At 36.8% G+C, this 24,430-nt stretch overlaps 1 protein-coding gene across 1 annotated transcript in view; it reads left to right on the forward strand.

The window, feature by feature from the left end:
* The window catches only part of LOC129226959 (monocarboxylate transporter 9-like), a 34,354-nt gene extending 17,107 nt beyond the window's left edge, over window positions 1–17,247 (forward strand). The window contains exons 2-7 of the mRNA XM_054861587.1: window positions 431–574; window positions 1,442–1,711; window positions 3,484–3,803; window positions 9,203–9,536; window positions 15,237–15,524; window positions 16,824–17,247. Of these exons, the coding sequence (XP_054717562.1) occupies window positions 431–574; window positions 1,442–1,711; window positions 3,484–3,803; window positions 9,203–9,536; window positions 15,237–15,524; window positions 16,824–17,032 (1,565 nt within the window). The 3' untranslated portion in view covers window positions 17,033–17,247. The remainder of the gene's footprint in view (window positions 1–430; window positions 575–1,441; window positions 1,712–3,483; window positions 3,804–9,202; window positions 9,537–15,236; window positions 15,525–16,823) is intronic.
* Window positions 17,248–24,430: the final 7,183 nt, after the last annotated feature.

The raw sequence follows: 24,430 nt of genomic DNA on the forward strand, positions 1-24,430 counted from the left end.
TTATATGTTACAGCGTGCGTTTGTTTTAGTTTTTTCATTGGCCATTAGACAGTGGCTGCAGCGCCCCCTATAGTTTGTTGGAGTTGCGAATAATAAGCAATTCGAATTGCTTAAAAAAAATAAATACTCGAATTTGTTCCTTAATTTACAGCAATACATGGGAGTATGTTCGATGATTTAAAATATACTAATGTGTATATTATGAAGACGAGGGGACGGCACTTTCCAACATCACCTGGGGGCGGAAAATTTACTAGAGTCGGCCCTGCTCCAAAAAGGATGAACTGATTATAATAATTTTTTAAATTAACAACAGGAATTTTAGGTGCAACAGATGCAAATATTGAACATTTAGATTAATGTAAATAATGAGCAATAGTTTGCCTTTCAATTTTCGTTTTGATTTCTAAAACTGGCTGAAATTTTACAGGTCCTATTGTGGGTGTGATTGGTCAAAGATATGGTATACGTGCTGTGACGTTTGCAGGGGGTGTGGTGGCTTCAGCAGGCGCCGCTCTTTGTTGCATTGCACCTAATATTGCTTGGCTAGCTGTTTTCTGGGGTGGTGTTCATGGTAAGATATCTTGTTGCTAAGTTATACCGTGAAGTTATTGTTTGTGGTTTTATCTTTCTGGTGGTTATTGTTATTGTTACATTTGTTGCTACTGCTGTTAGTTATTATGGCCATTATTGCTACTATCATCATCATCATCAGCATCAAAATTATTATTTTTTTGTTCATTAGAACTATTATTATTAAATATCATTATCACCACAATAATAATAATCATCATTATAACTACTATTATTTTCATCATCAATATCATCATAATTAAGTCCAGTGACTCAGTAGTAGCGCTTCGCGCTTCCACGCCGCAGACCTGAGTACGGTTGCCGGTTGATCACGGTCGACTCAACTGTTTACCACTTCAGTGGGTCTATAAATGAGTACCAAGTGAGCTTGGGAACTAAATCCTGGGGGTTCTGCGTTCGGTTGACCGCTCAACCGGAACATCTGTCCTGCAGAGAAGAGCCCACGGTCTCGTAAACTGAGAATGGTACAGTAGGCTTTGGCCCCCATGGACTATTGTGCTACTTAGTTTAGTTATTATTATTATTAGTAATGTTGTTGTTGCTGCTGTGGTTAAAGCTATTGTTATTGTTCTTTTCCTTCTTCGTATCATTATAATAATAATAATAATAATAATAATTATTATTGTTGTTGCTGTGGTTACAGCTATTTTTATTATTATTATTATTATTATTATTATTATTATTATTATTATTATTATTATTATGATTATTATTATTATTATGATTATTATTATTATTATTATATTATTATTATTATTATGATTATTATTATTATTATTATTATTATTATTATTATCGTTGTTGCTGCTGTTGTAGCCATTTTATTTTCTGTTTTGTCGCACCATAGGCTTCGGTTTCGCATTTGCCAACACTCTGTTCCAAGTGGTAGTCAACCAATATTTTAGGAAATACCGCGCGACTGCATCAGGAATTGCTCTGTCCGGGGCATGCGTGGGAAGCCTGGGATTTCCCTTCATGATCGAGGCAATCCTGGACACCTATGGACTGGCCGGAGGATTTCTCATTTTAGGGGGCGTGGTCATGCACGTTCTGCCGCCTTCTCTGCTTTTGAAGTCACCTCCATGGATAGAAGACCCTCAAGGATACGCCAGGCAAGGTGGGTAATGTCAGGATATTCAAACCATGTTTAGATGAAATACATGAAATAAAATAATTCGTGCTTATTAGCACTCATCAGCCCGGCATAGGAAGTGCGTGAGCTGGAGGTGGAAAAATTCTTAAGGAAGTCAAGAGTGCCAAAAAAAAAAAAAAAAAGAAAAAAAAAATGCTGGTTGCTTTTATAGAATTAGCGCTGACCAGACGAGTGACCGAAGCAGTGGTTCGGTTCAATTCGAAGATTGGAGGCAAGCCATGTTATTTTCAGTCACTCCTCTGGTCAGTGCTAATTCTATATTAGCTACCAGTTTGTATGGCACTCTTGGCTTCCTTAAGAGGTTTTCCACCTCCAGCTCAGGCACTTCCTATTCCGGGCTGATGAGTGCTAATAAGCACGAAACTGCAGTCCTCGGATGGAATTGACTGAGCTGGCGGTGTATTTCATGTATTTCTGCCTTAGCCCTGGCTAATGAGCGGTAACTAACTAAACATATTTAGATGAATTCTGCTAAGTATACACATGACGTGTAAATTTAAAACACTTATGAACTTGATTGAAACTCTTAAATTTTTTCCATTTTTATACATACTAGTGATGTTTCTTATTCAGGGGTTTTTGATGATTATAATTTAGTTTTATTTTTTTAATTTTGAAATTTTTTTTGATATCGGGTTTTGAAATTTGATTAAAAGTTCGATTTTGTAAAGTAACTTGTTGCTCTGCAGTTTCCTTTTAACGATGACAATTCTATCTGATGCAGAACATGCACACAGTAGCAGAATGTTATACAGCAGTTGGTCATTTAAAATGTTTTTTGAATTTACCTCGAATTTTGTTTAGGTAGTTTAAAGTTTCATTATTTTTACGTTTCATCTTTTGCTGTGGTTTCTTTTTGAGTTTTAATTGTAATTTATTTATAATTTTATCCTTTGACATCCTATATTTAATAGGATCTTTTGGTAAGACAGTTTAACATTATCTCTTGATATTTGCACTCAAAAGTGATCGATGCGCTTTTCTTAATCAAAAGTTCGACAATGAAATCGTTTTGCATAAAAAAAACTATGATGAATGCCGTGTATGAAAATAAGTGCAGATTATCAATCTGCATGAACAAGCTAAAATTCTTATTTTCCAGTAATGTTGCCACTTTTAGAAGCATACGTTCGAAAAAAAAGAGGGGGGGGGGATATTTTAAAATATTTTGATAATTGGCAGTTCTTGGGAGAATGTTCCTACTGTTATTCGAGATGATGATGTTCTCATATGTTTTTCAGTTTTTTATGCGAAATACTCTACAAAAATATGTGAACAATATATGTCAATACTAATGTTATATTAAAATATGTTGTAAAAAATGGAGCTGAAACCTCTAGTTATTTAATGTGTACATTTCTTATAAAGTGAGAATTTTAAAGCTGTGGGATATGTAAATGACATTTCGCCGAAAAATGGTGTTTTTAGTGGATTTCTTTTTTTTTTTTGGCTAAAGTAAATATTTGAATTACATGATAAATAAGTATAAAAATATCCAAAAGAATGTTTCTTTAAGCAATGAAACAGAATGAAAATATCAGTATGGATCAAAACTTTCCCACTTTTGAAGAGTCACCATATCACCATTATTGTGACAGTCATGTTCAAAACTGTAGAAGTTTTGAATCGTGTTTTCAGCCTTTTATACATTTTTGCTTCTATAAATCCAAAGCCTACTAATGTTCTTGTTCAAATAGACCCAACAAAACCATCTGATCATATTTTAACTCTTGCAGTCGCTCTTAGAGATCTTAAGCAGTCAAATGAAACATTGGATACAGTGATAGAAACAAAAGAAGCTGAAGACGTAAAGGCTCCAGTACCCATTACCAAACTCATGAGATCGACTTCTTTAGATAACTGTCCTACTGGGGATTTGGAAATATGCAACACTACTCAAAGATACGCACTCAAGAAAGAAGTTGCTGCAGGTGTAATGAGTCATTTAGAAAATCTGGAAGCTGAACACAGGAAGCGCGGAGGAATGCCGGACGTAATATGTACTTTGTATAAGATAGCAGAATCTCCGACAACGGATGCAAAAAATGGTTGGCAGGTAAGTCACATAACTGCTTCTTGTGAACAAAGTAGAGAGGAAGTGGGAATTATTATACACTAACTGGCCAATGAATTAGAAACCCAAGATTAGTATTTTATTGAACCACATTTTGCGCGGATAACTGCTCTGGTTCGTTTGGAATCGAGTCGACAAGAATCTGGAGTGCATTGACATTCAGAGAATTTCATACATTGGCTACGCAGCTCGTTCGATCTTCTAAATTACACTGGTGGACAATTTCTGAGGACGAATTCCAATGGGCTATGTAACGCGTAAAAAAGTAAGTGTAATTCGATGTCAAGTGGAATAAACTAATGCCAGAACTGTAGAATATTGCAATGACGATAATTTATTGTGGTCTGAAATCCAGAAGGCGTTGAAAAGTGCTGAAATGACGAAACGGTCATTTTGGGCTAAATACGTAAAAGTGAATAAATATAATTACCACCCCCAGTCGTTCCGGCGTAAGATGTCAATATGGGATATGGCTACCATGGAGGGCAATGCAAGCTTCTACACGTCATGTGATGCATTACACAACATTATCCAGCAGCTGTTGGGATAATTTATCCCGTTCTTCTGTCAGTCACGGATAAGGGTGCCCTTGCTTGTTGTAAGGGGTTGTCGACCAGCAAGACTGCTCCCCAAAGCATCCCAAATATTTTCAATATGATTCAGATCTATAGAACGTGCAGGCCATCCAAATAGGGGTTGAATATTTTGAGTGATCTAGACACTCCTGGACGGCGATTGTTAATGACATGTTACGTTTCCATCCATTAAAACGAATTTATCACCCACAGCACCACAGAACACGTGAACATGAGGCAGTGGAACAACATTAATGTATCCCTAGCCGTCATAGTCTTGTTTGGAAGCACACAAACGACGTACGGTATTGATTATAATCCTACCCATACCATGACAAAACTTGTAGGATACTAGTCCTTTTCTTTTATGTTTGCCGGCTTGTATGCTGTACCACTCTCATGCCAGGTTAGTTGTCGTCCACAATTAGACGACAGACTGGAATTGCTTTCATCTGAGAATAGTACACAAGCCCAGTCGACTTCTCTCCCAATGCGATGCTGAAGACATCATTACAGACGAGCAAAACAATGACTTGTAGACAATGGGATGTACAAAACAAGCTGACGGGCGTGTAGTATTACTGCATCCAAACGTCTGGCTGCAGTTTTTACGGGATATTTGCTTGCTAGTAGCAGCAGAAAACTGCTTTGCTACCTCAGTAGCTGAGTTGCGCTGGTTCCTTTTCGTTGCTAGCACTAAGTACCAATCTTCTGCTGACGTCATATTGCATACACGACTTCCCTCGTGACATCTTTTACACATTCCGTTTGTTTGAAATGATTTCCAATCTCTAGAAACAACCCTGTGGCTGACGTCGAACTCCCTGGAAACACCTACATTTTTCTGCTCTTCTTCGATGTTGCCAACCACATGGCCACCCATAAAATCATCTAAAGGATGTCGGGAAGATATACCGAAAAATGCAAGTTCATAAATTGGTTCTTTCCGTCAAACTTTGCTTTTGATCACAATGGTCATCACTCGCCAAATCTTTTATATCGCTTATTAGCGCTATCACGTGACCAGCAATGTCGTGATTCTAAAATTTGCATACTCACAACACGTCTTACTGGTCCCGAAGTTCTGCTATTTTCCGTATTTCCTTGCCTTCAATTTTGTGGTTGCTAACGCTGCTATTGCCATCCGTCTTAAGTAATTGTCTACCAGTGTATATGGAAGACGAGAGTGCTGTCGGATGCGTCTTCCCACCATATCCCACGCATTTTCTAAGGGGCTAAGATCCGGGCTATGCGGTGCGCTGGGAAGGTGTTGGAAGTCAGACTGATGCTTAGCAAACCCATTTTCAATACTTCTGGCTCGATGCATAGTTGCATTATCGTCCATGAAGTATCCGTCGCATCCTGATAAAAATGCAACATTACAGAGTGCACTTGATCTGACAGTATATCTAGGTAGCGCATGACTGTTTGTTTACCCTCGAGGAACACCAGAGCACCCCTTCCATGCCAGTACAACATGCTCCATATCATGATGCTCCCTCCAGACTCTTACACATTCAAATGCAAATCTCAAAGTTTTCTAATTCATTGGCCTGGGAGTGTATATTTCAAACGAAACTTTTTTGGTCTGCTTATTATGTTGTTAAATTGGAATCAATGACTTTTTAAGTTCTTGTTTTTTTTCGAAACTGATTTCAGTGTCCGCATGTCATGTGAGACGGGTTTATTTACTAATAACTGCTGCTTGGTAAATAGCTTACAGACATCTTTGAGTCAAAACTTCTTTATTTTACACTTCCCAGTCATTTGTTAACAGTTTTGCTTGGGAGCTATGCCACTGCTCGCTTCGCTCACCAATTGCCACCCGCGATGGCTCAATGCCGCCTGCGGCGGGTGGTAATTGATGATTTTGATGTTTTTTTTCTCCAGATACCCTGTAGACATCTTGGATCTCTCGTAAACTTTTTATCAATTTCATCTCCGGCCCTAAGGGTTAGTGGGTTAAGACAGGGCGGAATGTCTTCTCCTGGACGTCCTGTATCCAACGGTACCAGTATTGACCTAATAGATATTGGCAGTCTGGAGAAACTAGTGTTACAGGCACACAGAAATGCTGTGCACAGGTTTGAACAGTGTAGATTGCATATTTTGGTGTAAAAAGGAAATGAATGAGACATAATTCTAACGTCTCACTGGAACTGTGATCCATTTGGGGGCATTGTGATTTTGCTTCAGCGTCGCTGCAACAATTAATTTGTAACCAGTCACTTCGTAACATCATGAAGTCGTCACTGCCACGCCACTTTATGGCGTCACCGCGGATTGACATTCGTAAGTTACTACAACCTGTTGATGACTTCATTGCCGCTTATCGTGACCATCACGTGACGAGGATCCAGAAGTGGCTATCAGGAAACTTTCACATAGGTGCCCATTTGAGTTCCTGTGCTGTTAAGAGAAGACAGTACGTGGCGCTACGTGATTCTAATAATTGTGAAAGTTCATTACCGGACTTCTCTAGTGATAACCAAAAACGGAAAGTGCAAATGATTTTCACCAGGTTCTGAAAGAGAAGGAAGGATGGTTAGGAATTTTGAAAACCCTATAAGGATGGTGGATATGGAAGTGATATCCCTCTGCGGAAAGAAACTGTGGCCAATGAAGTTTTTCTTTGTGTGTTGCTTGAGAAAGAATGATAAGTATTTGTCTTATTAAAAAAGAGGTCACAATTTTTTTCAACATAACTGAGCCCTCCCCTCTCTGCTACAAAATGTCACACTTCACCTCACCCCTCCCTCCCCTTGTCACATGTCACCAAAAAGATTTTCTATATAAAAAGTAAAAAGGTTTTACTTTAACCAAAATGTGTGACGTCACACCTCTTGTTACCATCCCTCCCCCTTCTCACAACTTGTTGCCACCCCATTTCACGACCCCTCTCAAATTTTACATCATTTATGGACGATCCCTAAGAGCTGTTGCGTTAACCAGTAATGTATTAATCAATCCTGATTCCTAGACTTGAGAATATTATCATCAATTCTATAGAAGAAATTCAATTATGTTTTTAAAAAAGAAGATTTTTTACTTATACAGTTTTCTTTGCAACATTGCGTCAATCAGATTTTGTAGAAACAATATTTGCATATATTAAAATCGAAACAAGATAAGGTTCTGAATTCAAGAGTATTTTTCAATGCCATTGCAATTTTTAAATTATGTTTAGAGTCAAATTCAAATAAATAAATAAAATAAAAAAAATAAATGAAAAAATAAACGAGTAAAAGTAAAATAAAATAGTATATATTTTGCAAATTATCTTTTTTCCACCGTCAATAACTTTTTGCAGAAATATTTGTGTATGATGCTTATTAAATTGTAAAACAAATACATTTTGAATCATAAACATTATCAACAATCTTGATTTATGCGATGTTCTAGTTTTTTCTCCTTTTTTTGATAAAATTCAAACAATAGTTCTAATTAGGTGTGTTCATTTTCATTCTCGAGTCAACAATCTTTTTTATAGAAATATCCAGTTCCGTTGTCACAACAAATAGTTTTGTAATCTAAAAGAAGTTAGGGTCAGAAATGAGGTAAGAACTTTAGTCAGTTATGAAATTCCTTTTATTTTTTCTTCTGCATTTAGACTCAAATTTTCCATATTTAATCATTTCAGTTTTTCTATTACTGTCCAAAAAGATATTTGCAGCTGTTATTCCTACAAGTACTTCAACCAGTGAGCTATGAAAAGTAATAGTATGTAACTGTATTTAATATAAGATACTTTTTTGGACTGGCTTACGGTAAGGTGGTCGCTCGGCAAGATTGACTGTAAAAATGGGGCTTTTAATGTGTAATTTAGTTAGTGGATTATTTTATATTTTAATGGAACTTTTAATGATATTTATGTCATTAATGCTATTCAAAGGTTTTGTTTTATTTATTCGACAGCTGTTTTGAAAAAACTTAATAGAATTTTTAATGGCGTCCGAGACTCTAATTTAATTTAGCGAAATTTTAAGATTAATGGAACACTTGGAATAGCTGTGAAGATTTATGAAAACTCGTCCCGACCACATTACTGTAACTTTGCCCTATTGATTTGCATCTAAACACCAAAGCATGTATCTTTATGATACATGCTTTGACCAAACATTTTATTGATAAATTAATAAAAACAACATTTTAATGCACAATACACATTTTAATTTAATACACATCAGCTTTGACCTAAACTTCTTTTTTAGATTGCAGTACTATTTGCTGGGACAGCGGAACTGGATAGTTCTATAAAAACGCGTTGATTTGAAAATGAACAGCACCTAATTAAAACTGCTTGAATTTTATCAAAAAAAAAAAAAAAAAAAAAAGAAGAAGAAGAAGAGAAAACTAGGACATTTCATTTATATTGTCGATAATGCTTATGATATAATATATATATATATATATATATATATATATATATATATATATATATATATATATATATATATATATATATATATATATATGTATATATATATATATATATATATATATATATATATATATATATATATATATATATATATATATATATATATATAGATATATATATATATATATATATATATATATATATATATATATATATATATATATAAGCATCTTGCACAACTATTTCTACAAAAAGTAATTGAAACGAAAAAAAATAAATTTGGAAGACATACTATTTTATTTATATTTTTATTATTTTATTTATTTCCAAATTTGGCTTTAAAAATAATTTGTGCCATAAAACGTTGTTTTTCTTCTTCTATTTTTCAAGCACAAAGTTCAATTTTTATTTTATTGTTACTTTAGAACGGAAGCAAAAATGTCAAAAACCAACCATCAGTATACACGATCAGTGGTAATTCTGAAAATATGACACCGAGTGACGACCATTCCAACTCACATCCTGAAGAAAAAGGGGAGTATGTGGTAGAAGAACCATCTTCGCTCTTGGACAGCTTGAAAACTATTGTGTTTCTCTACTCGAATCCCGTGTATGTTTTGATCAGCCTATGCATGGCCACCTACATCATCATTTTCATCCCCATCCTCACTGTCATTGTCGACTACAGCAAGGACAAAGGAATTCCGGAAACGTATGGAAAGTATCTCATCAATGCGATGGCCATAGGCGACTTGATAGGTAATTAGATTTTTTGTTTTTTCTCTTGCAGTAAAACCTGTAAAGTTGACCACCTCTGTAAGTTGACCACCTGTCTGAGTTGACCGCATTTGTCCGAAACGGAATTAGACCTATCTTCTTCACTAATAATAAAGCTGAAAGTCTCGCTGTCTGTCAGGATCTCTGTCTGTCTGGATCTCTGTGACGCGCATAGCGCCTAGACCGTTCGGCCGATTTTCATGAAATTTGGCACAAATTTGGTTTGTAGCCATGGGAGTGTGCACATCGAAGCGATTTTTCAAAAATTTGATGTGGTTCTTTTTCTATTCCAATTTTAAGAACAAAATTATCATAAGATGGACGAGTAAATTACGAAATTATCATAACGTGGAACCGTAACATGGGCACAAGCCACTTGGCGAGAAAATTCACCATACATCATTTGTAAATATACAGGCGAACTGAAATACCTTTTAATTTTCTATTACGGGCAAAGTCGTGCGGGTACCACTAGTATATAATAAAGGAAAACCTCTAACTTGACCACCTCTCTATCTTGACCACCTGTCTATCTTGACCACTAATATATACCAGCTTTAGTTTGGAGTATTGTAAAAAACCCTTTATAAGTTGACCACTAGGCAAAAGCATTAGATTATACTTAAGGTTTCATCAGTTATGCCTCAAATAAGTAACCTGACATTTTAGAAAAACCTATGAATATTTATGTTTCCATCGAAAAACATTGAGCTAATGTTAAATCCCAGAAAACGCGCCAAACTTCAATAAGGAGTTATTTTGTTGAAAAGTAGATTACCATGGTTACAAATGTCAAGAAAAACCAAATGAAGAAGTTGAGTCACTTTTGATTTGTTATGAATTTTTAGGAATTGTTAATATCAAGTAAGTAGTTTTTCATAAGCAATGAAGCTTTTTTTTTTTGATCCATTCCCAGAAATTTTAAATTTCTATGATACTTTACGCCTCATTCTGGTGAATAATCTCTAAAAATATTTAAACAACATTTTTTCTTATTGTTTTAACGTAATGTTAAACAATGAAAGTGAGTTTAAAGTACTCCAATTAGTTAAAAAATGAATGCATGGGGAAGAAATATTAAAAAAAAGTTTTTATTACTATCCTATATAAGTTGACCACCTGTCTAAGTTGACCACCAAAGTACTGCGCTGCAAGTGGTCAACTTACACAGGTTTCACTGTGCTCTCATTTCCTTCTGAAGACCTTTCTTTTCTCTTGCAGTCATATTAATCAAAGCCTTTTTTCTTTTCAATTACACTGCGATGCAAAAGTTTAGACAATGACGTTCTTCAGCTGTAGAATTTAGAATTGCGATAGTTGAAATACAAAAATCTGCAAACATATTCAAAAACTCTTTTGAAATACTATAACCAAAACACAATTGCTTGATATGCTTTAACAATACTGTTTTGGATAAAAATAGAAGTTTGCTTGTTGCAAAAGTTTAGACACTATTACGAGTTTCTTTGAATTTTTTTTCATATATGCAAATTTAAAAGAGATGGCATCACAGACCTCTTGTACTTAAAATCTGCCAACGATAACACTTGGTAGTCGAGATGCCGCGAGCTGAGCAGATTAAAGCGGATGAGGTAACTAAGGTTTGGCAGTTGAAAGCTGAATGCAAGCTTGTTCCTGAAATTTCGGCTTAGATCAAAGAAATCTATTTATCGAGTTTTATCAAGTCACTGTAATTATAAAGCAAAACGCAGATCTGAGAGGCCGCGTGTGACGAATAAACGGGATGATCGTCAGATCCAAAGACTATCAAGTACCAAACAAATGACTGTTCGTGAAATTCAAAGCTCGTTGGGGCTTTCGGTATCAAAAGATACGATTCGTAGACGAATTTTGGAAGCAGGGACAATGGTTCACTGCAAAATGAAAAAGAAACCAGCTCTAAAGCCACATCATAAATCACAACGAATATTGTGGGCTCAAATCATATGTCATATGGATCGAAATAGATATCAGTAATATTTAGCGACAAAAAAAAGTGGAATCTGGATGGTCCAGATGACTGAACATCGTACTGGCATGACTTACGGAGGGAACCCAGATGGTTTTTTAGTCGCCGACAAGGTGGTGGCTCTGTGATGGTTTGGGCAGCGTTTTGCTACAATGGACAAGTGTCTTTGACCTTTACCAGTGGTCGCCAAACATCACAGCATTACACTAAGACACTAGAGGATAATCTTCTACCATTTGCTGAGCTTATAGGGGTAGTCAGTGGGAATTTCAGCAAGACAATGCTTCGATTCACACTGCAGGAAACACAAAATCTTGGCTGAATTCAAATAATATAAAAGTTCTCAATTGGCCAGCGTGTAGCCCAGACCTCAACACTATAGAGAATCTTTGGGGCATCATGTGTTGCAAAGTTTACAGCAATGATAAACAATACACTTCTGTATCGGAACTTAAGAGATCTATTGAGAAAAAATGGTACGAAATTGAGCCCCAAACCATTCTAGATTTAGTTTCTTCGATAGAAACTCGTATTTATGATCTAATTAAGAAGAATGGATGCACAAGCAGAGGTTTTAAAACTGTTTTAATTAATTTTTATTTCGTTTGTGTCTAAACTTTTGAGACAATGTTAATTTTTTTGTTACAATGTGAAAAACTTGTAAAATGCACAAGTCAACTTTTCATTGCGATAAATATTATATAGTATGCATAGCACCTTAGACTAAAGTAGTTTTAGGAAAACTGAATAAATAGATTTCGAAATCTGTGTGAATATGCTCATTGTCTAAAATTTTACGTCCCACTGTATGAGTATACTAGTAGGCTCAGTCGCTCAGTCCCCTGCTCACTAACGCTCGCCAATCCCCGGAATCGCTGACGCAAGCACAAAGATCACTGTGCAATCTTAGCTCGTTGCGCTCGCTCGCTGGTCACTAAAGTTTTAAGTCGAGCCACAATGACCCTTCTCAACTCTTTAATACAGGAATTACAAAATTACAGTTAATTCTTATGCTAATCAATAGGCCCTGAACACAAGTATACAACAGCTATTTAATACATTTTTAGAAAGGGAAAAAATGTGATGCAAACAGAATAGGGTCTTTTCCAAAATTTTAAAAGTATTTTTTTCTGAAAGAGCATGCTTAAAAACATAGGATCTGATCATTTTTTAAATAATTTATTTAAGTTTAATATTAAAAAAAAATACTTAAATCGGTGCGCTTTCTTTGTTTACACTTCTATCGTGTGACATCACAAATGATGAAATGCCATTCAATGTCACCATTCACAGAACAAAATATTTAATTCGCATCTTTACTCACGTGTATTGGCAACGATATGGTTGATAGCAAGCGTAGAGTGCAATTTTAATTCGCTGCTTGATTATCATAACGTGGAAACGTAGTAGAAAGATGCGCCAAATTGCATCATTTGTGACGTCAACAAGAAAACGCCTTGTTTGAAAAATCGGACATTTAAAAAAAATAATTAAAAAAAAAAAAAAAAAAAAACTGTAGGGAAAATGAGTATTTTCTGGGTCCATGTAATTTTTTTTGCTCATTCTATCCATTTCAATGACTAAAAGTCGTACTTTTGACTGAAGGAAACCACCCCATTACACTGCTATATGTTTTTATCTGCCTATTTCTGCTCCTAGCAAGCGTCTTTCAATCTGTTATTATTTAAACAACTAGAAAGTCGCCCGTGAAGGTATGACGGGTGAAAATTGCTTCTCTTCTGCATTTTAACGAAACCATTGCCTGTTTGATGATATTTTGATAGTTGAAATGGTAACCCTAACTCCAGTGGATGAACTCTAAACTACAGTAGGTAGCGTTCATTGTTGACCACTCTTTCGTTTCTTCATTCCTATGAAATGACAGTTTTACCAGTAAAACAGTTGAGTTGCCGGATCGAGTTCAACCTTGTCACAATATGACCTTTCCCTGCATATTAAACATTACCAAAACATATTATCAAATTATAATGCCGTGGCGCGAGTTTCAACGTTGAAACACGCGGGTTACTCGATCAGCGGTTATTATTCATATGAGGATTTTGTAAAATTATAGGAGAAACACAAAAATGATGAAAGATACATTTACTTTTTCAAACTAAAATACTTCAGTTATTTAAAATAAAGTTAATGGCTACATCTGTAGATTAAACAAAGTGCCAGTTTTTTCAGTTTTTGTCTTTGAAAGCGTTATACGTGGAGTCACATCATGTAGATCTAACACGTGCCATTCTATGAGTAGCAATGAGACCTTTTTTTAGCTTTTACGCACGGGTTTGATATGCATAGATATGTTTTGCCTTGAAAATCCGAAGTTGGACAATGTCGACTTTTACCCGTGATTCATCGAAGTTATTTGATCTTCCCTCCATGCCTTGGGTACGTGAATGTTGATCGGCTAATGTCGACATTTTCTATTACTAGATTTCTTGCTTTCACAATAACATATATACGCATCGGTTTCATACACCTGTAAGAAAGGGCCGGATTCTCCCCTCGCCCCTTATCGTCCCCAATAATTCTTGTACCCGATGACTTGTCCTTCAACTCATGCTTGTTAGAAAAACTTACGATAGTGTAATAATGAATTTTTTTTAAAAATAATTAACGATTGAAAAAGCATAGCAAAGCATTTTTCTGGACACATAAATTATTTACCCTCGTGTCCCCGTTACCGAAATATGACGTCGTAAATTTTGCCGAAATTTCATGAAAAGTCGCCAACTTTCGTGAGTTCCGATGACTAATCGAAGACAGTTTTCACACGATCTGCAAATGCCGTGTCACAAAAACTCGTTTCTTTAAAATATCTCAAAAATTAATTTCTGAGATACTGCCATTTACTTGCCCACGGCAGTATTTGAGTACAAATCAAATAAGATTCGCGTATTTTTAAACCTTCGTTTTCTCCAATACTGTTATTGTTATTTTTTAATTTAACTTTCTTTTCTGAAATTTGTTACTATTGTGGGCAACTAGAGAAGTACAGGGTGTTTCAAAATGAACAGCGGGGTTTTAACATGTTATAATATTTATTACACCAAACTTACAGCCACAAGTGATGTATCAAATGAAAGAGAAACTCAAACAGTTTTACATAATAGCCTACAAGCGTTCGATGTGAGCACCATTCGTCACTCGGCACACGTCAAGACGATATGCGAGTTCTTCCCAAACTTTGATGAGTGTCTCATTAGTAATTGCTGCAACAGCCGTTTCAATCCTGTTCCTTAATTCGGGAAGGCCGGCTGGCAGTGGAGGCACATACACACGGTCCTTAATAAACCCCCAAAGATAGAAATCACACGGCGTTAGGTCGGGTGACCGTGGAGGCAATGGGAAACAAGCCCTGTCATTAGGCCCCTTACGGCCACCTGGTGAATCACAACCGAACTTAATCCGGAACGCACGTTGCACAGTAATAACAGATTCCGTCTTTGCAAACTGTAAAACACAAAACGCTTTCTGTTCTTTAGTCGCCATCTTTGCTACGAGTGCTTTCTAGCGGATTGCGGCAGAAACATTCCACGCGCATGCGCACTGATGCCAACAAACAAAATTGAGTTTCTCTTTCATTTGATATATCACTTGTGGCTGTAAGTTTGGTGTAATAAATATTATAACATGTTAAAACATCGCTATTCATTTTGAAACAGCCTGTACTGTTACTATTCCTTTACTACTGCTCTTTACAGGACGTTTATGTTTCGGCTGGGTGACGGACAAAGGGTACATGACCATATCCGCCTTTATGATGCTCTGCTTAGCCCTGCAGGGAGCTTTCATCGTGCTATTCCCTTTCGCCCTGGATCTATGGTCCTTCATGATCTTGTTGGGCTTATACGGAGCCGCAGCAGGCAGCATCCTGGTCCTCTTCCCGGTGTTGGTGATGAAGTACGTCGACCAGAAGGGGCAGTCCGTGGCCATGGGGTGCGTGGGCTTTCTGTCTGGCCTGGTGTCGTTTGGAATCCCTCCCCTAATAGGTACGTACGACGATTTCCTTGAATATTATTTTTACAGTAGAAGCTCGCCCGTCAAGGTATGACGGGTGAAAATTTTCCTTCTGCATTTGAACGAAGCCATTGCCTGCGTGGTGATATTTTGATAGTTAAAATTGTAACCCTAACTCCAGTAGATGAACCCTAAACTCCAGTAGATAGCGTTCATTTTTGACCACTTTTTTCGTTTTTTCATTCTTCTAAAGTGAGTCTTACCGGACAGTTAATTTACCGAATACAGTTTAACCTTTTCAAAATAAAGCATTTCTCTGCATGTCAAACATTGCCAGAAAATATTATCAAGTTATCATGCCATTTCGCGAGTTTCATTGCTGGTGACGTCAGCGTTACGCGATCAGTGAATTGGCTGTGTACACCTCCAATTAGCCGGTGCTGAGGCAAAGGTTCTATCAAATCTGTTTGGTAATACGCAGTAAGTAACCGTCCATAAGTCAAGGCAAAGGCAGAACATTGACGTCTTGCAAACACCAGCCTCCAGCTCGGTTATTGGCTATTCTAAACGGATGAGTCCATAACAAAGATGAAACTGCAGTCTCTGGTTGAGATATCTAGGCTGTCGGACTTGGCATGTAGTTTTGCTTTAACCCTGGCTCATGTCAGGTAACTTACTGCATATTACGTAAGCTTTTGCCTTCATTACTCGAGTTGAACTTCACTATTGCTTGTGGATTCCCGCTGTTTTAGTAACTCATTTTTATCTACCAGTTAGAATTAAATGTTAGCTTGGATATGAGGGTCACTGCCTCCAATTCGGTTATTGACTATTCTAGACTGTTGAGTCCGAAACAAGACCGAAACTGCGGTCTGTGGATGTCATAACCGGGTTGTTGGAACATTGCTTGAAATCTATATGGTATTAGCTAGCAGTTTTGACTAAGCTCCGCTCGAATAAATGACGTTTACAGGGGGTTAATCGACAGAAGAGGAAGATTAACCGACTCCAACTCCTTGGATTTCAAAGCTTCCGACTCCGACTCCTTTAGCCCAAACTCAGTTCCACTCCACGACTCCGACTTCGTAGCTTTGACACAGCTGCGAACTCGGAAGGAAAAGGACCGACTCCGACTGTTGGAATTATAAAGCCTCCGACTCCGACACTCCTTTACCCGAAAATCAGAGCAACTCCAACTCAGACTCCATTCCGACTACGCAGCACTGATTACAAGTTCGATTTTCGTTTAAAAACAGTGAAATGATATTTCGCATATCAGACCAGGGAAGTTTGTCCTCTTAAAACTCTCAAATTATGCTTCTTTTTTTCAGGACATTTTCGCGACAATGTGGGATCCTACGACGGGATGTTCTACCTAACTGGTGCAATATCTGTCGCATCTGGAGGACTGTGGCTCTTAGAGCCGCTGATGGGCAAAATGTATTTCAAAAGGATGGCGAAAGAAGAACAGCGGATACAAGACGAAAAAGAAGCAGAAGCAAATGGCTCAAGCAGTGCTAAAGAACTGAAAATAAGATGATGTTAAAGACAATATTGATGAACTTTATTTTATTATTGACTTTTCATTTTATATTAAAGTTTTTATTTATGAAAACGCACTTTGCATTGTGATAAACATATAGCGTTATTAGAGTGACCGAGAGTGAAATGTTGGACATGATTTGCTCTATTTCCACCAGAATGCCCCAGATATATTGTCCGACCTCTAACAATGACCCTTGTCAAGCATTTTAGTAAACGAGTCCATTCTTTAAAATAGGTAGAGAAGGAAGAAGGGACGCGTAACATATTTACGAATTTAGTGGTCTTTTGGCGAAAGGAATGTTTTTTCAAATAAGTTTTGTAAAAGGGGAAATAATTCTTTGCCCATATGAGGCCGAAAAAGAGACAACATTGTAACAAACCATTCGAAATTTACCGTTTACCACATTTATTTTACAGTTTATTTCAATTCGCAACTCCAATAAACTATAGGGTGCGCTGCAGCCACTGTCTAATGGCGGATGAAAAAGGTAAAACAAACAAATGCCGTAACTTGTAACTTGCTTTGACGCTTAGTGAATGAAGAAATTTTTCATCGTGTTTGTAGGCAGCTTTCTTTTTTATTCTTCTGAAATTACATTAAACCACAAACGGTCTGAAGCCTGTAGTTTATCCCAAAGAAAACACGTGGAATGGAATGTTTTACCTTTTTCTTTAGCATTGTTAATCACCGCAAGGTAGCGTATTCGAGCTCTGGGAGTTGCGAATTGTTTAATAAATAAGCTTGTTAGAATCAGTTGAATTGAGGGGGAAAAAAGAATGTACGGCTGATATATTTTCGTTCTGTTATTGTTTAGACATGAAATGTTTAAGTTGCAACATTAACCGCATGGAGTTGGCAAAAAAGTAAAAATGACAAGCTTTGCATGCTTCATTGCTACCCTACTTTCCCCAATTTTCAATTCAATAACCATTGACCCTTATGAATTGAGGCGGGCCATCTCCTGGCAACCAGACTTGAGCTGACAACCAGGGGCGGATACAAGAGGAAGGTCATGGGAGTCATGACTCCCTCCCCCGAAACCGTCGAAAATAGTAGCCATCCGCATTGTGTTCAAACACTTGATGAATTAAATGTAAACGATTTCAGTAGTCTAATTAATTATTTTTGAAAGTAAATATTTGAAATACAACTTCTTTTCATTGCTTTCGAACTTAATTTTTAACGCTAAGCTTTATTCCTGGTGTTCTTTATTGACATCCAAGCGCCAAGCAGTTTCGGAAATTTCTCGTACTCAAAACCGTAAGTTCGTTCGGAGGGGGGGGGGGAAGGGGGGGAGGGAGGGGCACTATTCAGTATGATCTTTAAAATAGTATTCTTTATTCTCCCCTACTGACAATTACTTAATTATATTTAATTGGGAGCACTTGAAAAAGTGTTAAAATATTCTCTCATTAAAATATCTCTGCAATTTCATAACAGAATTTTACTTGATACACTTTCTACTGTTTATTTTGACGTTTTATTAGTTACCATTGTATGACGTTCTATCTGAACAGAATCGATAGTGATATCAGTTTCTCACATAAAGCGTTTGCTGTCACTCAAGTGTTTATTTTTACTAGTTTATCTTCTAAGATATCAAATATACTCTAGAAAGATGGAGGGCTTGTTCTGGCAGATAAGGAATTTTGATTTGATTGTTGTAGTAATCTGCTAAGCAATTTTATAATGAATGGTATCTCATTTTCAACATTTTTGCTTTTTGAGGAAATAAAAGCTGTATATGTATGTATTTTTGAGCAATCACGATTGCTTATTGCTTTCATTTGACTGTTTTGATGTGCTATCATTATATTTTCTCGCCAGCACCCTCTGCAGCATCACCGTCGATCGGCCACCTCACGATGATGCTCCTCTAGCGAAAACCGTCTCCAGGTTGCGTCAATATCCTACACTTACACGCATACATACACGCACGTACACACACACACACACAAACACACACAAACACATACACACACATACATACACCTACACACATACATACACCTACACACATACAAACACATACACACATACAAACACATACACACAAACACATACACACGCTCAAACACATACACACACGCATACATACAGACACCTACATATACACACACACCAACGCATACACACACACCTACACACAGCTACCCACACACTCATGCCTGCACACAGACACAAACACATATGCCTACACACACATACACATTCCCCCCCCCACACACAAACACTCATACACACAACTACCCACACATTCATACCTGCACACAGACACAAACACACATGCCTGCACACACATACACATACCCCCCACACACATAAACACACACCCCTACATACACACACACACACACACTCGTGATTGCGAAAAACATAATTTGAATTCAAGAGGTCAAAATTCAAACTATTATTATTATTTTATTTTATTTTATTTATTTTTTGATCTCCATTTACTAGATCAAGGGTTCCTAAACTTTTCCTTTGTGGCATCCTTGGTAAAATTAGAACTTCCTAAAGGTACCCTAGTCTATTTGTAATATATACTTAAAGTATTTTGATACCACGGACACTTTACAGCGTACTTCGCCTCTTCTTACGGCACTCTACGGGTTGCACGGCACTCAGTTTGGGAACTCCTGCACTAGATTATAAGGTTTACTTGAAAATCAAGGTTGAATGTAAAATCAGGAGGGAAAATTGAAAATCTTTTTAAAAGTCTTTACTATTAAAAATCAATTACAAGTATTTTATTTGTAACAGATAAACATTTTAAACCATTTCTTTCAATTTCCGTGTTGGCCAACAATGAATTCGGTTACCAATCGCGTGAATAAAGGCTGAGCCTTATTAAAAACCTGCTGTAAAAAAAGCGTTATAGTTCGAATTCTATATAACATGGAAGTTCCAAACACATTCTATCAAACTCAAAAAAAAAAAAAAAAAAAAACCCTCTTATTTTGGTACTAAATATATAAATTTTTAAATATGTTTTCACTGCAAAAATGGCGAAAAACCTGTTACAGGTTTTAAATTTATATCTTCATTAATTAATGTCATCCGAAGACGCAAACTAGCTAAGAACACCCTAGATCAGGGCTTCCCAAACTGTGGTCCGCGGACCCCTTTGGGTTTCGCCGAGCCTCAGTAGGAGTTCCGCCACAAACTTCGAGAAAAAATGTTTTAAACACGTGAAAGGATATTTAAATAATGCTCTTATATTTAAAGATTAGAATTTTCACTTTCGAAGCATGAAGTTGTCCTTTGAACACTGTTTCCTGAAATCTCGAGATACAGTGGTGTAAAATCATGCAGTCACCGCTCTGCGAATTCCTAGTACACGTTTCGAACGCTTTTAATTGAGAAAAAGTGTTCGAGTTGCATAAATGTGCTCTACAATAAGTTCAAGTGTTCTGATATGTGCTCCGAATTTGCTCCATATGTCTCTCACTCGGGAGATTTGTTAAACTTAAGATTGGGAACACGTTTGACAACAGACTGGGAACACGTTTGACAACAGACTGGGAACACGTTTGACAACAGACTGGGAACACGTTTGACAACAAACTTGGAACACGTTTGGCAACAGACTGGGAACACGTTTGACAACAGACTGGGAACACGTTTGACAACAGACTGGGAACACGTTTGACAACAAACTTGGAACACGTTTAACAACAGACTGGGAACACGTTTGGCAACAGACTGGGAACACGTTTGACAACAGACTGGGAACACGTTTGACAACAGACTGGGAACACGTTTGACAACAGACTGGGAACACATTTCTGCACACATGTGAAATCATTGCTTTTTTTTCGTACAAATATAATTTTATTATCTTTCCTTAAATACCGATCGATAGAATCTCCTTATATGATGCTGCTAGAAATTTTGTTGCAATAAATAATTGCCGTTTGGTGTCGAGGAATGGCAGGAAAAAGGATGTCCTTTCCTGGTCGAAGACCGTCCATTGCCGGCGGCAGTCGACAGTTGCCTCACGATATTGCTGTAAAATTAACAGCAGAAAGTACTCGCATAATCAAAGGGGTGGTCCGTAAGTGCTGTAAAAAGTGTCTTAAAAACTGTGTTACGGAGTGTTCCAAGAGAAGAGACAGTGTGTCAGTGTTCAAAATGTGTTCGCAAATGCGTTCCCAAATGTGTGAAAAATTGTACTGAATCAAATAAGTATTCTGAAGAGTGTTCTCAGAAGTGTTGTGAAAGCTGTTCCGAAAAGTACTTCAAAGTGTTCTAAAAATTTGAATGAGTGTTCGAGTCCGAAAAGTATTTCAAACGTGCTCAAAAAGTGTCTGAGGATTTCTCTGAAAAACTAAATATCGAAGCCGTCTAGATTCCGAACCTGGTATTCGATTCCAGCATCAAAGATTAAACCCAACACAACTAAATCAACCTCACTTCTTCCCATCAATTAGATGTTCAATTTCGAATTTTCATTGTTCTGTTAAAGCAATGAAAATGTGGGGAATTGATTTCTGTCGGATCATTTTGATTTTAAATTTCAGAATGTGTTGCATTGTAAACTACCTACCAAGGGGCCTTCTGCAAATGACGTCACGTTTTGAGGGGAGGTGGTGTGGAAAATTGTTTTAGTTTGTGACAAGGGAAAGGATGAGGGTAACAAGAAGAGGAACATCTCACATCTTTTGAAAACAATGTGCTTACGAAAAACAGCGTGATATGTAATAAGAGGAGGGGAGGAGGTAAAATACGAATGACACTTTGTGACATGGGGGGGGGGGAGTCAAGCATGTTGAAGAGAAAAGTGTGACATCATTTATGGACAGCTCCCCAAGAGCTTTTTTTATAGGGGTTCGCACTACATATTGGTCTACGAAAGGGGTCTGCTGGCTATAAAGTTTGGGAAACTCTACCCTAGATGAACTCTCCTTTCGAACATTTTTTTTTCTCCAAAATCGGTCCATCCGTTTAGGCGCTAGAGTGCCACAGACAGATACACGGATAGGCAGACACGTCAAACTTATAACCCCCTTCCTTTGTGTATGGCGGGTTAAAAATTAAAATGTTTTAAAATATTTCTAAATGTTGTACTCAGTCTTTATGAGGAGCTTAATAGACAAAAATACAAGGAACTGCATTTAATCATATTACATTTTAATTAAACTGTCCTGGTATTGAAAAATACATTTTACCTACACTGAGCCTGTTACCAATACCCATAATCACATTTAAGGTTAAAAATGTTATTTGTTTTATTTTTTTATATCATGTCTTACTTGAACGTTATACAACACTAATAATTTAAAAATAACGACTATATAAAATAGAAATGTTTTCCAGGAGAGTAACAGCATAGTTGTTACATACTTCAGTTTTGAAATTACAATAAAACTATAATAAAACTACCAAGCAAATCGAAGCTACAAAACACTCTAGGAATTATTAAACAATTTGGTAAGAATTAACAGCCTTGCTCTACAGCAAATTTAAAATTCTTCCTTTTTACCTTTTATAATATAATTCATTCCTATGTCGAGAGAGAGACATAAAACATTGGGACAAACTTTAAAAGGATATAGTACTTTGATCATTAAAATAAATAAAAAAATCAAAACAATATTTTTTTCACCTTTAATTATGCATGATTTAATACTGCAAATTTAATTTGTGAATTGTTGATTTAAAATATTTGAGTAATTTAAGTGCATTTGAGAAAAAGGTTCGGACAGGCCAGAAAAATGACTTTCCGGTTTTGGTTAATTGAAAAATTCTCAGAAAAATGAATGAGTTATTGTTTTTATATGAATGGAAACACATAATAGAAAATATTTTCAACAATTGAAAAAAAAAAAAACTAACTTTGTGAGTCAAGCAATTATTATGTCATTCTTCCCTGGACATAATATGTTACACAGAAAAAAAAAAAAAAAAATTGAATTTTGACATGTTGAATTAAAATTATGTTTTTCGCAATCATGAGTGTGTGTATGTAGGCGTGTGTGTTTGTGTGTGTGTGGGGGGGGGTATGTGTGTTATTTGTGTATATTCATGTGTGTTTGTGTATGTGTCTAGGTGTATGTGTGTGTATGTGTTTGTGTGTGTGTGTGTGTGTGTGTACGTGCGTGTATGTGTTTGTGTGTGTGTGTGTGTGTGTACGTGCGTGTATGTATGCGTGTAAGTGTAGGATATTGACGCAACCTGGAGACGGCTTTCGCTATAGGAGCAGCATCGTGAGGAGCCGGTCGACGGTGATGCTGCAGAGGGCGCTGACGGGAAAATAAAATGATAGCACATTAAAACAGTCAAATAAAAGCAATAAGCAATCGTGATTGCTCAAAAAAAAAAAAAAAAAAAACAGAAATATTCCTTGGGAATAATAAGCAGCTAATGTGCTTTAATTCCGACAGTAACATATCTGGCAAGAAACTGGGAAGTTTTCTGTTAGATGTCAGTAACCTTCCTGAAATAAACCTGGAACCTTTCTGAAGGATTCAGAAACCTTCTTCAAAAACGTCAGTCATATGTCTGGAATAAATCAGGAACCCTCCGAGAAAACTTAGATACGCCTATAGGGATAGCTTTGCATCTTTCAGGTGTAACAGGCAAGTTTTAAAAGCAAATGTGGCCGAAACTAAAGCATAATGGGGTTGTTTCCATCAGCCAAAGGTATTTTTTTTAGTTGCTGGAGTTGATAGAATGAGAAAAAAAAAAATAACGTAGAACAAGGAAAATCTTTTGTTTTCAAAACGTTTCATTCTTAACTAATCTTTTAAAATATCCGATTTTTTAAAAAGAGGTTGGTCTTTATGACGTCACAAGTGATGGACTTTGGTACGCACTCCACTGGCGAGCTGAATTTCATCAATTCTGAAATCATGTGCAGAATCGTGAAAAAGGAAATTGAATCTGCGCACCGATTAAAATATTTAAAAAAAAACTAAACTTTGTCAAATTATTCAAAAAATAGTCAAATCCTATGTTTTTAAGCATGCTCTTTCAAAAAAAAAAAAAAAAAAAGTAAAAAAAAAGATATTAATATTTATATATGTGGATAGATATCTAATTTGAATTCTGACACTTTGAATTCGAATTATGTTTTTCGCAATCACGAGTTGCGACAGGATCCTTTTCATTGGAGGCTATTGTTTCTAGAAACGGCTCACATGTCCTCCCAAGCCTGCCCCTCCTCCTGGGCGGTTACGTGTGTGTATGTGTGTAAGGACTTGTTTGTGTGTAGACGTGTGTGTATGTAGGAGTGTGCGTATGCAGGACATGAACGCCACCTCCTAGGAGGAGGGAATTCCGGTGGACAGTGCTGCTAGTGGAGGCTAGGACCAGAGGAGCAGCTCCGTCCTCCGGTGGACGGCGGTGCTGCAGAGGCCCCTGGTCCATTCTGAAAATTAACCGGACATC

This window comes from Uloborus diversus, chromosome 7 (genome assembly GCF_026930045.1).
Source record: "Uloborus diversus isolate 005 chromosome 7, Udiv.v.3.1, whole genome shotgun sequence".
NCBI lineage: Eukaryota > Metazoa > Arthropoda > Arachnida > Araneae > Uloboridae > Uloborus > Uloborus diversus.